The sequence below is a fragment of the Notolepis coatsorum genome (assembly GCF_963971535.1).
Source record: "Notolepis coatsorum genome assembly, contig: SCAFFOLD_574, whole genome shotgun sequence".
Taxonomy (NCBI): domain Eukaryota; kingdom Metazoa; phylum Chordata; class Actinopteri; order Aulopiformes; family Paralepididae; genus Notolepis; species Notolepis coatsorum.
Window position 1 is genome coordinate 61,554 of NW_028169342.1, and position 15,938 is coordinate 77,491.

The 15,938-nt window shown below is 43.0% G+C and overlaps 1 protein-coding gene across 1 annotated transcript in view; it reads left to right on the forward strand.

The window, feature by feature from the left end:
- Nucleotides 1-13,152, forward strand: part of LOC311248737 (stromal interaction molecule 1-like) — a gene marked incomplete at both ends in the record, with an annotated part of 32,169 nt that extends 19,017 nt beyond the window's left edge. Inside the window, 3 exons of the mRNA XM_084339568.1 lie at nt 299-413; nt 10,693-10,804; nt 13,037-13,152. Of these exons, the coding sequence (XP_084195694.1) occupies nt 299-413; nt 10,693-10,804; nt 13,037-13,152 (343 nt within the window). The remainder of the gene's footprint in view (nt 1-298; nt 414-10,692; nt 10,805-13,036) is intronic.
- Between the last annotated feature and the right edge of the window lie 2,786 nt (nt 13,153-15,938).

Genomic DNA, 15,938 nt, shown 5'->3' on the forward strand with positions numbered 1-15,938 from the left:
GTTCATCATATTGTTTACACTGCTTATTTCTATCTGTACTATAATTGTATTGCCTATATTTATGTCTTCTACTATTACCATGACCATACCTCCCCTCCCCCCTCCCCCATGCTGCCATGACACCCAGATTTGCCCAAGGGGATCAATAAAGGAATCTCTCTCTCTCTCTCTCTCTCTCTCTCTCTCTCTCTCTCTCTCTCTCTCTCTCTCTCTCTCTCTCTCTCTCTCTCTCTCTCTCTCTCTCTCTCTCTCTCTCTCTCTCTCTCTCTCTCTCTCTCTCTCTCTCTCTCTCTCTCAGTTTCTAAGGGAGGATCTGAAGTACCAGGACCCCAAAGCCAAACACAGCAGCTTCCACGGAGCGGATCTGCTCATCAGCGTGGACGACATGTGGAATGCATGGAGGGCTTCAGAAGGTAAAATAGTACACTCATTTGAGTAGTGGAAAAGGGGTAGGATTAAATAAGTGTATACTTCTTCCTACTCCTTTTCGAACATGTAGATTGAGTTGTGTTTTGCTTTTGTTATTGTTTGTTTGTATTCATTGCATGTTCGAAATAAAGATTTCAAATCAAATCAAATCAAATGCATAAGCTCTTCAAGATTCACAATGAAGTGGTAGCGAAGCTCTTCAAGATTCACAATGAAGTGGTAGCGAAGCTCTTCAAGATTCACAATGAAGTGGTAGCGAAGCTCTTCAAGATTCACAATGAAGTGGTAGAGAAGCTCTTCAAGATTCACAATGAAGTGGTAGCGAAGCTCTTCAAGATTCACAATGAAGTGGTAGCGAAGCTCTTCAAGATTCACAATGAAGTGGTAGAGAAGCTCTTCAAGATTCACAATGAAGTGGTAGCGAAGCTCTTCAAGATTCACAATGAAGTGGTAGAGAAGCTCTTCAAGATTCACAATGAAGTGGTAGAGAAGCTCTTCAAGATTCACAATGAAAAGGCGGCTGGGTGGCGCAGCGGACTAAGCACTCGTCACCAACGCGAGAGACACTGGTATCGAATCCGGCTGTCAGCGTTGCCTCCGGCTTGGCCGGCCGTCATACTGGCTCAATTGGCAGAGTCAGCGGGAGGGAAGCCGGTGGGTGGTATTCTGGTCGTTGTAAACAGCGACTCCTACAGGTCGGTCAGGGTGCCTGCACAGCGAGGGAGGGAGATGGTGAGGGTAGTGTGACCTCCCACACGTTACACCTCGCCAATGAGAGTCCGCGCTGGCAGGTGAAAAGATGCTGCTGGCTGTCTCCTATGTCTCGGAGGAAGCATCTGATAGACTTCAGGGCTCCCTAGACGACCAGTGGGGGGCACATGCGAGCAACGACCAGGAAGGGGAGGGGGGAATTGGCATAACGACTAAATTGGGATGGGAGAAAAACACAGAAAAACAGGAGGAGAAAAAGTGGATAAAAAAAAATACCAGAGTGGTACAATGAAGTGGTGGTACATAAGCTCTTCAAGATTCACAATGAAGTGGTACATAAGCTCTTCAAGATTCACAATGAAGTGGTACATAAGCTCTTCAAGATTCACAATGAAGTGGTACAGAAGCTCTTCAAGATTCACAATGAAGTGGTACATAAGCTCTTCAAGATTCACAATGAAGTGGTAGAGAAGCTCTTCACGATTCACAATGAAGTGATACAGAAGCTCTTCACGGTTCACAATGTACCCCTCCCCCCCTCCCCCCCATGCTGCTATGATGCCTGAATTTCCCCAAGGGGATCAATAAAGGAATATCTTATCTTATCTTATCTTACATAAGCTCTTCAAGATTCACAATGAAGTGGTACATAAGCTCTTCAAGATTCACAATGAAGTGGTACATAAGCTCTTCAAGATTCACAATGAAGTGATACAGAAGCTCTTCACGATTCACAATGAAGTGGTACAGAAGCTCTTCACGATTCACAATGAAGTGATACAGAAGCTCTTCATGATTCACAATGAAGTGGTACAGAAGCTCTTCAAGATTCACAATGAAGTGGTACATAAGCTCTTCAAGATTCACAATGAAGTGATACAGAAGCTCTTCAAGATTCACAATGAAGTGGTACAGAAGCTCTTCAAGATTCACAATGAAGTGGTACAGAAGCTCTTCAAGATTCACAATGAAGTGATACAGAAGCTCTTCAAGATTCACAATGAAGTGATACAGAAGCTCTTCAAGATTCACAATGAAGTGGTACAGAAGCTCAAGTCCACAAACGTGACTATTTAGGCAGCTGGATGACACCAGGTGGCAGGTCAGAGCCAGAGAGAAAGAATAGAATAGAGAGATCGAAACAAACATTCATCAAGACGGAGGAAGAACTAAAGAATCATAATACAGATGTCACGAGGAGATACGAGATACAAGATAGCCAAGAGATACAAGATAGACAAAGGGGTACGCGTGGTCCGAAGGAAAATGCTAGGAATCTCATGGACTGATAAGATCACAAACGAGGCTCAGGAGTGAATGCGGAACTAATGAGAACAATTATCAAGAGACAGATGGGTTTCGCGGGGCTCCTCGTCCGTGCGGACGGCCTGGGAAACCTAATCACAACAGGATACATAGAAGGAACTAGAGACGTAGGGAGACAGAGATATGGAGCTAATGGATTATCTCAAAGGACGGACCAACTGTGACGTGGATGAACTATTACACTCACTGTGCACGAGATCGGCGACTGGGCAGAAACCATGATCTCCAAACGCCTGTCGGCACGGTTGAGGATGATGATGAGAGCACTCAGACAGTTCAAGACTTTATTTCCGGTGCATTGATGAGAGAGAGAGAGAGAGAGAGAGAGAGAGAGATTATGGCTGTTTTTCTCATCACATGCACAGAGTGAGAGCAACAGAGAGAGGGGGGGGGGGGGGGGGGAGAGACATAGAAGGGCATAAAGAGAGGAAGAAATAAATAGACAGATGAGAAAGAGACAGAGGGAGGGACAGAGAGAAAGAAAGAGAGAGACAAAGAACAAAAAGAAAGGAAGGAAGAGATAAGGGACAGAAGGAGACCGGAAAACAAAGAAAGAGAAGGATACAGGAAGGAATATAACACGAAAGAGAGAGAGAGAGAGCTGCTATTGATACATCCCCACTGTTTACTGTAGAAGAAATCATCCTGGCTGGAACACAGATACATGCTGACCTCAGAGTAAATGGCTGCTTTTTTATATAGCAGCTTTTATCCAAAGCGCTTTACAATTTGTTCCTCACATTTGACCCATTCACTCACACATTCACACACCGACGGCAGAAGCGACCATGCAAGGTGCCGACCTGCTCATCGGGAGCAATTAGGGGTTAACACTTTCAGAGCCGGCCGTGTTTTCCTTTTTACCCCCTTGAATGCCCATCAACCACTTCAATGTTAACGTTAATATCGCCTAATCTATGTTTTAAATTATGTGTCTAATCTGCCCGTCGCATTATCAATGACCTATTTCCAGTCAACATTGTCGAAGCAGGTTGTTTTTTTATCGGTTCATTTCCGTTTCATAGCATTTAGAAAACCCCTCGTTTTCACGCAGAAAAAAGAGGATTCCATGATAATCGCCCCGTACTGTAATATTCTAGAACGTTGTCATTTGTCGGCCTATTTATGAATCGTTTTCAAATAAACGCTAGATTATCGATAGTATATGTGTACGTGTGCACGCTGCTGCCGCAAGCTGAAAATCGATTCTCTCAGTTCCTGATCGCTCTTAAGTGGTCTGCACACGGCGGGCGACCGACGTCGCATGGCGATGTCGGTCGTCTGTCGCTCAAGACAATCGCTTAGCCCCCCACACCAGAGGCGACCGTTCACAGGTATAATAAGCTATGTGTCGCTCTGTTTAGCTGGGGGTGTTTCCCCCCGGGAGATATAGGAGGGCGGACCGCCGGGACCGGACGTTAGGTTGTCGTGAAGCGGGTTGCTGACGCTGTGTTGTGCGTTACGAGGGAAGTATTAACCTGTAAAACCCATATTGAGCTGGAATTAAACCACCATATATACGAATACAACCTCTCCTCATTCTTCCTGACATTACTGCATGCCTGATCGCTACGATACGTTCATTACCACCGATTGGACAAGTATTGTTATGCAGCTGCTGAAAGAGAATTTTTTTTCACGGAAGACGCAAACTGTTTTGTTCTCAACCATCATTTTCTTTGGACAATGAACCTTACAAACTACATCAGCTGCAGCCTGGACATTAAACTCTGTCAACATCCACAGCTTCTTTTGTTACCCGAGTATAAACACTAGTAGGTGCATCGTGGCACATTGTTCATTTATTAGTTAATGACAAGCGGCCACTATAGCTTCTCAAACTAACGTTATTTATTTAAATTGTTCCCGTTAATAATAATGAACATAAGTAGCATGGTAATAATACGTAGGTTATTGATCAAAAAGGTGTACAAATGATACACCAGTAGAACTTCTGCACTACTTCTGTAGAAGTCATGTTATTTCCTCATTGTCCTGCCCATAGATATATGGTCCTGCCTGCCGTCGCCTAAAAAAATAGGATCGAGGCGATATTTAGCGAGGCGACAGAAATAGCTTGCCGACCGTCGCTTCAAAATCTCCTGCCGTGTGTGTTCTCTCATTCATAACAATGGAGGCGATACAATTCTGTCGGTCGGCTCGCTAAAAAAATCGGTCGCCTGGCTAAAATCGCTCGCCGTGTGGGGACCCCTTTAGAGTCAAACAGCCATATCACATAATCACATAAAAGCTTATATCTCCGTGAAAACGGGTCTGATTATCCTAAGACTGGTAACATAGATTCCTTACCTGAGATCAGATGGTATCCAAATGGATTATTCCAATTCCTGATCGCCATTCGAAAAAATCGATCCTTTTATTGATCCCACGCGTATACTGTAAAAACACATAATCCCGCTGCTCTGAGGGTCCAGAGTGAAGCTGATCGACGCCGGTTGCATGAGTGAGAAGTAAAATGTGGAGTCCGGGTTTTTTTTTTCTCATTCATTTTCTTTGAGTCCAATCCAAAAGGGTGAATTACCATCTGGGAGACGATAGGGGGGCGCTTTTTTCACATCTGAGCGCCTGGGGTGGCTGATTTTCCAACGGTAGACTCGGTTGATGAAATATGAATTCAGATCGCGAATAAAAAAAAAACGATCTCGTGATGGGCAATCAAAGTGTTAAGTGTCTTGCTCAAGGACACATCGACACGCTGCCCGGGAGGAGCGGGAATCGAACCGGGAACCTCCGGATTTCCAGGCGGCTGCTCTACCTCCCGAGCCACTGTCACAGAGTTATGGAGGGACAGGACTGTCCCATAATATGGAAAATATTTATGCAAATCTACCAGTAAAACCTATAAAATACTTTATTTATTAAATCTGCCATATTGATTTGATTTGATTTGATTTGTTTTTTATTCCCGTGTCTTACATACAGGTGTATGCCCAGCCCATTATGGGCTTACAAGACACATAAACAATAAGTATATAGTATACTTGACAAAGTACTTGACAAATTATGACATATAGACCAAGATGGCCACAAAAAAAAGAAAATACAATAAAACGTAATATAACACAAGCTGTAAGCAATGTATGTAAACAAAGAAACAAGAGGAATTCATATACAATTATATAGGATATAGTGTCTTTTGTCTCAAGTGCCATGCTTTCTCCAGAAATCCTGCAATATACTGCAGTATACTGGAATACATAAACATAATAATATAGTAGATTTACCTTTGATACTTAGGTACATCCGTTATCAAATACTCTACTTCTCTACTTTTACTTAAGCAGAATTTTACTTTTACTTTTACCAGAGTACAATTTTATCTGGGTATTTCTACTTTGACTACATTTTTTTACATTTACATTTAGTCATTTAGCTGACGCTTTTATCCAAAGCGACTTACAAGTTCTGTACGACAAGCCATCAGGAAGGGCACAACTCTATCAGCTGAGTAACAATGTTCATCAAAGTGTTGAGTGCTACAGTGTAGGTTAGTTTATTAGGACAAGTGCATGACAGTACGGTTAGTTAGGGTTAGATTTTCTTTTTTTTTTTATAGTTTTTTTTTAAATTCAGATAATGGTTGAAGAAGTGCGTCTTTAGTCGACGGCGAAAGATTGGACGTGATTCGGCTGTCCTAACTGGGGTGGGTAGTTCATTCCACCATTGTGGGGCAAGGACTGAGAATAGGCGACTTCTCTTTGATGACCCTCCCGGAGCTTGGATAGGAGTAGGTCTGAGGCGGCCAGAAGATGCAGAGCGTAGGGGTCTTGAGGGTGTGTAGTTAGAGACCATTGACCGGAGGTAGGCGGGAGCGGTTCCCTTTGCCGCACGGTATGCTAGGTCGAGGGCCTTGAAGCGGATTCGTGCAGCAATGGGGAGCCAGTGCAGGTCCCTAGAAAGCAAAGGAACTGTGTACTTCTTCCACCGTTACACTTGGATTGATTGATTGATTGAAAAGTGTATTAACAGATTGCAGAATGGGTACAGTACAGTACAGCTCAATACATACAATTGTTAACACTTTGAGCGCCACGCCTGGTTTTCCGTTTTACCGCTTGAATGCCACCATCGGCGCCAATGTTAACGTTAATATCGCCTAATCTATGTTTTAAATTATGGCTATGTGTCTAATCTGCCCATCGCATTATCAAAGACTATTTTCCAGTCAGTGCTGTGAAGGCAGATTGTTTTTTTATCGCGTCGTTTCCGTTTCAGAGCAGTTAGAAAAGCCCCCGTTTTGATATAAAAAACAGCTCATTCTGGAGCATTCTATGAAAATCGTCTTTTAGTGGAATATTCCACAACGTTGATATTCGTCGGCCTTTTTATGAATCGTTTTCAAATAAACGCTAGATGATCAATATTATACGTGCACGCAAGCACATTACGGCCGCGCACTGATAATCGCTCCGTTGATTTCCTCACAGACTTTTACAGTGAAACCGAAAGAAGACATTTCACAAAACAGCTTATAACTTCATCAAACTTACTCTGATTATCCTACCACTGATAACATAGAGTCCTTACCTGACATCAGATGGTATCCAACTGGTATATTCCAATTCCTGATCACCATTCGAAAAAATCGATACGTGTATGGATCCAACGCGATACAGTAGAACTCCATGATCCGCGGGGCTCTGAGGCTCCAGAATGAACTCTGGTAACCCCGGCTGGATCAGTGAACTGGAAAATGTGGAGTACCGGATTTTTTTCCCCATTCATTTTCATTGAGTCCATTCCAAAATCACTTATGTCATCTGGGAGACGACAGGGGGCGCTTTTTTCCACAGTGATCGCCGGCGCCCCTCGGCTATACTCGGGTAGGCTCGGGTGATGCAATAATTTTTCAGATCGCAAAAAAAAAAAAAAATAATAAAATCCGAGAAATCTTGTGAGTGGCATTCTACGTCACTATTAAAAACCCGAGAAATCTCGTGAGTGGCACTCAAAGTGTTAAGGGGATGCAGACCAGAGAAAGACTTTCGTCTTGTTTACATCAGGGTCCCCCATTTTCAATTCATCATAACATATATGACATACATGACATACAGATAGACAGTACTGCTACATCTATCCATTTATGACATATCAGATTTGCAAATACAGTACTGTTGTGATACAAAAAGTGTCCAGAAAAAGAGTGTATATACATTTGACGTAGAAACTGTACATTGAAGGAGGTTGGGTGGGTGGGGTGGGGTTGGGTGGGTGGGGGCTGTACATTGGATGGGGGGGGGGGGGGGGGGTGTTGGGGTAGGGGGGGGGACACACACTGTACACTGTACATTGAAATACTGACAAAGCCATACTTGGTAATTTGCTGTACAACTGGGTTAAGACATTTGTAGGGGCCAGTTTCGAATTGCAGTCTCCCGTAGGTGTTTTTGAAAGTGGGTAGTGATTCACATTCCTTTACAGCTTTGGGTAGGGCGTTCCACATTGATGTGGCATAATTGCGAAACGTGTTTAGTCCCTTGTTTGAGCCGAATCTGGGTTTAACATGATTTGTGGAGCTCCCTCTGGTGTTGTGATCGTGGTATTCACTGACCTTTGGGAAGTATTTTGACACATACATGGGTACCTTGGTCGCGTAGTGTATCTTGTAGACCAGGCCCATTGCAAGTTGCTGTACTCTGTCGTCTACTCTAAGCCATCCTAGGTTGTCAAAGTGGGCCGGGGTGAGGTGGGTTCTAGGAGTCAGGTGAAGCAGTAGTCTGACTAGCTTGTTTTGAGATGTTTGTAATTTGTTTTTTAGCGCCTTTGAGGTGCTTTGGTACCATGAGGTGCACGCATAGTCGTAGTACCCTTGAATGAGTGCTCCTGCCAGAGTCTTCAGGGTATTCTTGTTTACCAGAGAGGAGATCCGGTACAAGAATCGAGTTCGTTGGGACTGTTCCCTTTTTTGTGGGTAGAAAATAACCCATCAGCCCGATGTATGTGAAATAGAAATGGTCAAACTGAAGTGGAGTATTGGAGTTTGATTGGATTTTATTTTATTTTATTGATGGATTAAAAACACACAACAAGGATCCAAAGGATAACATGAGAAAGAGTAAAACCCTTATTTCCGTCATGGTCCCAGGGCTGTTAGGCCACAACAAAAACACGACAATAACACAAAACACATACATTTAAAACATTAGAAGACTAACCCATCGTTAAAATTGTATACCCCACAATAACAAACAAAACTGATTGGAAAACCCATTCAAACTATAGGGGGCTATTCCTCTATTCTGTCCCGTTCCTGACGCTTCTCTTGAAGCTGTGGAGGCTCGAGCTCTGCTTGATGGGGATAGGCAGCTTGTTCCAATCCAGTGGGCTCCAGAGAAAGTAAGGGAGCACTGGCCCAGAAGCAGGCTTCAGGTTTGCTATGCTTGCTCCAGTTCTGTGGTTGTGGGATTCGTTGACCGGGGTGAAGTAGTTCTAGAGGTATCTAGGGGACCTTTGGTTTATAATATTGTGCACTATGTTCAGTCTGAGCTGGGTAACTCTGGCCTCCACAGGAAGCCAGTTTAGCTCCTGAAAGTGACTCCTCCCTATGTGGGTGCGAGGGCCAAGAGCCATTACCACCGTTGACCACTTCGTTGAGTTACTTCTCCTGTGACTGTGATGTATTGCTTGTGGCAGAAAACCCAGCCAGGAGGCTTTGTGAGGAAGCGCGCCCGTTATCCATTGTGGTCGTCTGTATAAAAGACGAGTTCCTACGGTAATCCAATGTAAATAGTGACCGTCATAAAACATGAAAACTGTCCAAATGGGAAGCTGGGTGACAATGAATGGTTTCCAATTGGACCCTTTCGAGAGAATACATTTTGGTTGTTTTTTCTTCTTGTTCCTAAATATCAACCATCTCCCCCACTATTATGTGAAAATATAAGTAAAAAATATAAGTAAAAATATCCTACAAATTAACAAATACTGTACTAAGGACATATAAGAACTGAAAAGAGTGACCCTGCATCTAATAATCTAATTAGCAGTGTTACTTGCATTAGCAGTTCATTTAATTAGCAGAGTTCATCTAATTGGCGTGGTTACTTGAATGAGCAGTTCAGTTAATTAGCAGAGTTCATCTAATTAGCAGTGTTACTTGAATTAGCAGAGTTAATCTAATTAGCAGTGTTACTTGAATTACCGTAATTTTCGGACTATAAGCCGCGCCTTTCCCCCCCATTTTTCGACCCTGCGGCTTATATAACGGTGCGGCTTATATGTGACTCGACGTGACCAAACCCGAAAATGTAAAAATCGAAATATTGCTTTTTTGACTGCATTGAAATGTTATTTATATGTTCCCTTATTTGCTAAACTTAATACAACTTGTAAATGAGTTAATTCTTGTTATTTGTCTGACAGTATTGTGTCCCAATGCTAATTACATATGGTAATTAAACATTAAAACACCTGCGGCTTATAGTCCAGTGCGGCTTATATATGTACACATCATTCAATTTAGCTGCTGCGGCTTATAGTCAGGTGTGGCTTATAGTGCGAAGATTACGGTAGCAGAGTTCATTGAAATAGCAACATAACAACTTTTCCCACCACTTCATCTTTCAAAATGTTCAGTTGCTATCGCATGCACTTATCTGCGCTTCACTACACACATGAGTGCATGCTTACCAACTGTTTCGCCTGTTTTTACTGCAACACTACTATCACCGACATCTAAGAAGGGAGATCCCCCCTTGAACGGCCCTTCTAAGGTTTCTCTCCTCCACATTGCCTGTGGTGATTTAAGTACCAACAAAGTTTTAAGTAAGAACAAATTCAGATTTTATTTATTGTCAAAAGTATGCATAATGTTGTGTTAATTCCACAACAAGAGATATGTAATGTTAATTACCTGAAATTATTCAGTTTTTTGGGGGGGGGGGGGGTGGACCCTGCATATATCGGTATCGGTAAAAAAAACAATATCGAGCATCCCTAGGTTTTAGTGAGTTTTTCCTTACCTTCGCGTGGGGTCTGGGAGTGTTGCATTCATATATTTATTTTGCATTTACTTAACATTTTTTGGACTTTATGGTGTTCTTGTTTTGTTCATGACTTATTGTGATGTTTCTTCTTGACTTGTTTAAAGAAGACGTGTCGTCCGGCCCATGGGGACATTAACGTGTGTTGTCGTCGGGCCTTACAAATACATTTGATTTGATTTGATTAATCTTCTGACCCCCCCCCCCCCCCCCCCCCCTGTAGTGTATAACTGGACCGTGGAAGAGGTGGTGGACTGGCTCACTCACCACGTGGAGCTGCCTCAGCATGCAGACAACTTCAAAAAGAACAACATGGATGGTAAAGCTTTACCCAGGTAAAACAACACGCACACGCACACACGGTGTCGTATTGCTCTGCGTTGTGTTTCGATTAAGGGATCGCCCTGAGTGGGAGTTGAACCCCGGTCTCCCACGCCACGGGCGGCATCACAGGCCGCTATACATAGCTGTCAACATTGGCATGAGAAAAAACGTGCACATGTTAGCCCCGCCCCCTCCCACCCGGCCCCGCCCCCTCCCAATGGAGCTGCCTCGTCGCTGCCATCTGCTGGTCAAAACCTGTATTAAGGAAATTCACTGTATTATTTTACAGATTACTTTTGTTTTCCTACTTTAAGTGTAAATGCTATAAAAATACAGTAAATTACCTTTTATCAAAATATTAACCATTAAATAAAGGTTGTAATCTGTAAATGTATTTGATTTTACTGTAATTTGACAGTATTTGGAAACCATTGATGCCAGACATTTAGTTTTCTTGCAGCTTTTTTTCTTACAGTGTACAGTCAGTGAATCCTAAATCTCCACTAGGCAACCACTTAGGCCTAAAAAATATTATTGTTTGTTTCCGGTTGCCGACCGACCATGCCGATTTAGGTGCGACCCAATATATTTTATGAGTTTTTTTTTAAAAAAAGTAAAAAAAAAGAAAATGTAAATTTTTTATTTATTTTTTTGTGGAAAAAACGTGCCAATTCCGTGAACAGGGCGCGAAGAAGGTTGAAATACACTACAATCCCGGGAAAAACGGGACTGTTGACAGGTATGCCGCTATACCAAGAGGTGAATGCACTTCTTAGTAATGGGTCTGGATGCCTCTGGGGAGTGAGTTTACTTGCAGTACCGCTTAACGTCCACAGCCACTTCACTACACTGTACATCGTGACTGTGGATAGACACGCGGCACTCCCATTACACATGCACACAGACACACACACACGCATGCATGCACACACGCACACACACACACACACGCACGCACACACACACACACACACATGCATGCACACACACAGACACAAACATACACGCACACACAGGTACGCACACACACTCACAGAACACAAAAACATACACACACACACAGATACAGACACACACACACACACACACACACACACACACAGAACAAAAACACACACAGACACACACACAAATGCACACACACAATTATATACACACGTATGGGGCGACAGTGAGGTAGGGAGGTAGGGAGGTAGAGGAGTCGTCTGGTAATCCGGAGGTTCCAGGTTCGATTCCCGTTCCTCCCGGGCAGCGTGTGTCGAGGTGTCCATGAGCAAGACACTTAACCCCCTAACTGCTCCCGATGAGCAGGTTGGCACCTTGCATGGTCGCCTCCGCCGTCGGTGTGTGAGTGTGTGAGTGCATGGGTAACATGTGAGGAACAAATTTGGATAAAAGAGCTATATAAAAAAATGATCATTTACAGTTCTAACTGTGGTTTATCTCTACTCACTGTCTCTCTCTGTTGCTGGTTCTAACTGTGGTTTATCCGTCTCTCTCTCTCTCTCTCTCTCTCTCTATCTCTCTCTCTATCTCTCTCTCTGTCGCTGTCTCTCTCTCTCTGTGTCTCTGTGTCTCTCTCTGCGTCTCTGTGTCTCTCTACCTGTGTCTCTCTCTCTCTGCGTCTCTGTGTCTCTCTCTGTGTCTCTGTGTCTCTCTCTGCGTCTCTGTGTCTCTCTACCTGTGTCTCTCTCTCTCTGCGTCTCTGTGTCTCTCTCTGTGTCTCTGTGTCTCTCTACCTGTGTCTCTGTGTCTCTCTACCTGTCTCTCTCTCTCTGTGTCTCTCTCTGTGTCTCTGTGTCTCTCTACCTGTGTCTCTGTGTCTCTCTACCTGTCTCTCTCTCTCTGTGTCTCTCTCTGTGTCTCTGTGTCTCTCTCTCTCTGCGTCTCTGTGTCTCTCTCTGTGTCTCTCTACCTGTGTCTCTCTCTCTCTGTGTCTCTGTGTCTCTCTCTCTCTCTCTCTCTCTCTCTCTCTCTCTCTCTCTCTCTGTGTCTCTCTCTGTGTCTCTGTGTCTCTCTCTCTCTCTGTGTCTCTCTCTGTGTCTCTGTGTCTCTCTCTCTCTGCATCTCTGTGTCTCTCTCTGTGTCTCTCTACCTGTGTCTCTCTCTCTGTGTTTCTGTGTCTCTCTCTCTCTCTCTGTGTCTCTCTCTGTGTCTCCGTGTCTCTCTCTCTCTCTCTCTGTGTCTCTCTCTGTGTCTCTGTGTCTCTCTCTATCTCTCTGTGTCTCTCTCTGTCCCGTCAGGTTGGCAGTGAAGAACACCACTTTGACTTTGTCCATTCTGAAGATCCTGGACCGAAGCTCTGCCCAGAAACTGCAGCTCAAAGCCATGGAAACCATTCTGTTTGGACCACCACTTGGTAAGTCTGTGTGTGTGTGTGCGTGTGTGTGTGCATGTGTGTGTGTGTGTGTGTGTGTGTGTGTGTGTGTGTGTGTGTGTGTGTGTGTGTGTGCGTGTGCGTGGTGTGTGTGTGCGTGTGCGTGCGTGCATGTTATATGTGCATACATGTGTCCACGGCACGTGTAATTGGCCCTATAATTCCTCCTAGGCGACGCTCATATAATTTATGGCAGTGAAAACACAGCTGGTACAACAGAAATTGAGGAAGAGAGAGAGAGAGTGGACATAGTCTAGCCATAGAAACAGGCCGTCACAGGCAGAACTGGCTGCCCAGAGAGGCCAGGCTGTGTTCATTTTGCCATCAGGGGGATGTTGCGACAGAACCTCACTTCCTACTATACTGTGAGAAATATAAGGATCTAAGAGAAGTCTTCTTTGATAAAATAAATTAAATTGATCCACAGTTTATCCATCTCCCTGATCATCAAAAGCTGTTATATATATATGTGTGGGGAGAAAAGTCAGTGTACAGCATTAGCTGCAAAAATATGTAGATGGTTGTCACTAGGGATGTCCGATATTATCGGCCCTACCGATATTATCGGCCGATATCGGCATTAAAATGTGATATCGGAAAATATCGGTATCGGTTTTCAAAATTTTGTATTTTCTTTTTAATTTATTTTACATTTCTATAGAAATGATGTCCGATATTATCGGCCTACCGATATTATCGGCCGATATCGGCATTAAAATGTGATATCGGTTGATATCGGTATCGGAAATTAAGAGTTGGACAATATCGGTATATCGGTATCGGTAAAAAAGCCAATATCGAGCATCCCTAGTTGTCACACAATAAGAGAACAAGCTTTGTAAATGTATCTGAGTGGCCACACCTGTAACATGACTACCCGAGTGAATGACTATTTTGTAAATGAATATGTTTCTGTTGATTGTCTTTACTGTTATTACCAATACTATGGTATTTTATTGCTTAATATATATGTTATTGTTTGTATGTTGAACTTGCTTTGGCAATAAGTATGTTAACATTTCATGCCAATAAAGCCTATTTGAATTGAATTGAATTGAATTGAATTGAATTGAGAGAGAGAGAGAGAGAGAGAGAGAGAGAGGAGAGAGAGAGAGAGAGAGAGAGAGAGAGAGAGAGAGAGGGATAATAGAGAGAGAGAGAGAGAGAGAGAGAGAGAGAGAGAGAGAGAGAGAGAGAGAGAGAGAGAGAGAGAGAGAGAGAGAGGAGAGAGAGAGAGAGAGAGAGAGAGAGAGAGAGAGAGAGAGAGAGAAAGAAAGAGAGAGGGGCGGGGGGGGACGGAGGGAGGGAGAGAGAGAGAGACAGTGAGGGAGAGAGAGAGATCAACAGAATATGAGAGAGAGAGAGACAGTGAGGGAGAAATAGAGATCAACAGAATATGAGAGAGAGAGAGAGAGGGAGAGAGAGGGGGAGAGAGAGATCAACAGAATATGAGAGAGAGAGCAAAAGCAAAAAGAGAGCAAGAGAACAATAGAGTGAGGGAGGGACCTAATAGCTCCGTGGACTATAGGTCAGAGGTTATAGGTCAGAGGTTATAGGTCAGAAGAAGGCCTACAGGGCTCATACACCATGCAGGCAGACGTAGTCAAGGCAAGTCAAGAGTTTTATTTGTCACGGCATACAAGCATACAGTGAAATGCGGGGGGTCATGCCCGCAGCGATGTGCAATAATACAAGTAATAAGAATAGGAATGAGAATAAGACATTTGTGCAATAATACAAGTAATAAGAATAAGACATAACAGGTATAATGTACATAAAGTTTACAAAAAGCATGGTAAGACATGCTAAGGTCCTGCGATAGTGCAATACAATGTTAGCTACGGATGAGGCACTGGGTCTTATGTACACTACTATACAATACTATACTATACAATCTACAGTTATACTATATATCCTTATGCTATCTTGTTATATCCATCTATTTACTATACAAGAACCACTCCAGCTTTTTATTTTTTATTTTTTTTGTGACCTTTTCATTGTGTAAAGTGACCGTTGAGTGTGAGTGTGTGCAGCATGTGTGTGTGTGTTCATGCTAAAGTGACTGTTAGTGTGTGAGCGTATACAGTATGTGTGTTGTATAGTCCAGTGCGTACCGGCTCTTTGGACCAGCAATCACCTTTGACCAGCGCACACGGGTACACTTCCGGTATTCTGACATCATGGGAGAGAGAGTGGGGGGAGAAAATAAATGAATGTGGAAGGAGAGCCTTGACATTAAGTTGTTGTAGCTACTAAGGCTGTCCCTGAAGCCCGTTTTTGGGATTCGAACTTCGTCAGGGTTTTTTGAACCTTTGTTTTTTATTAAAAAAAAATTATTTTTCTTTTCAAAATATTATTATTCTTTTTCTTTTTTTTTATAAATATCCTCAAACTAAATCCTCAATTTGAATAAAGTGATTAATCTGATTAAATGAGTCTTTCTTTTTTATTAAATCAACTTTCTTTAATGAATATAACTCAGCAGTTTTTTTTATACTATAATATTAGTGTAGCTAATCTTTATCTGACTGCAACTGTGAAGAAAACCCCCATTGGTTTAAACAGAATGAATAGACACATAAAATAAATATATAAAAAAAAGAAAAAAATTTATTAAACATTTTAAATTCGAATTTTGATTTAGAATTTGAATGCCAACGTTCGAACATTCGGGCTCGGCCTTAGTAGCTACGGCTGTGGGGGTGCGGGACACATGATCCAATAGACTTTTCCTGAACACGGAGAGACCAATCCCAAGTCCATCG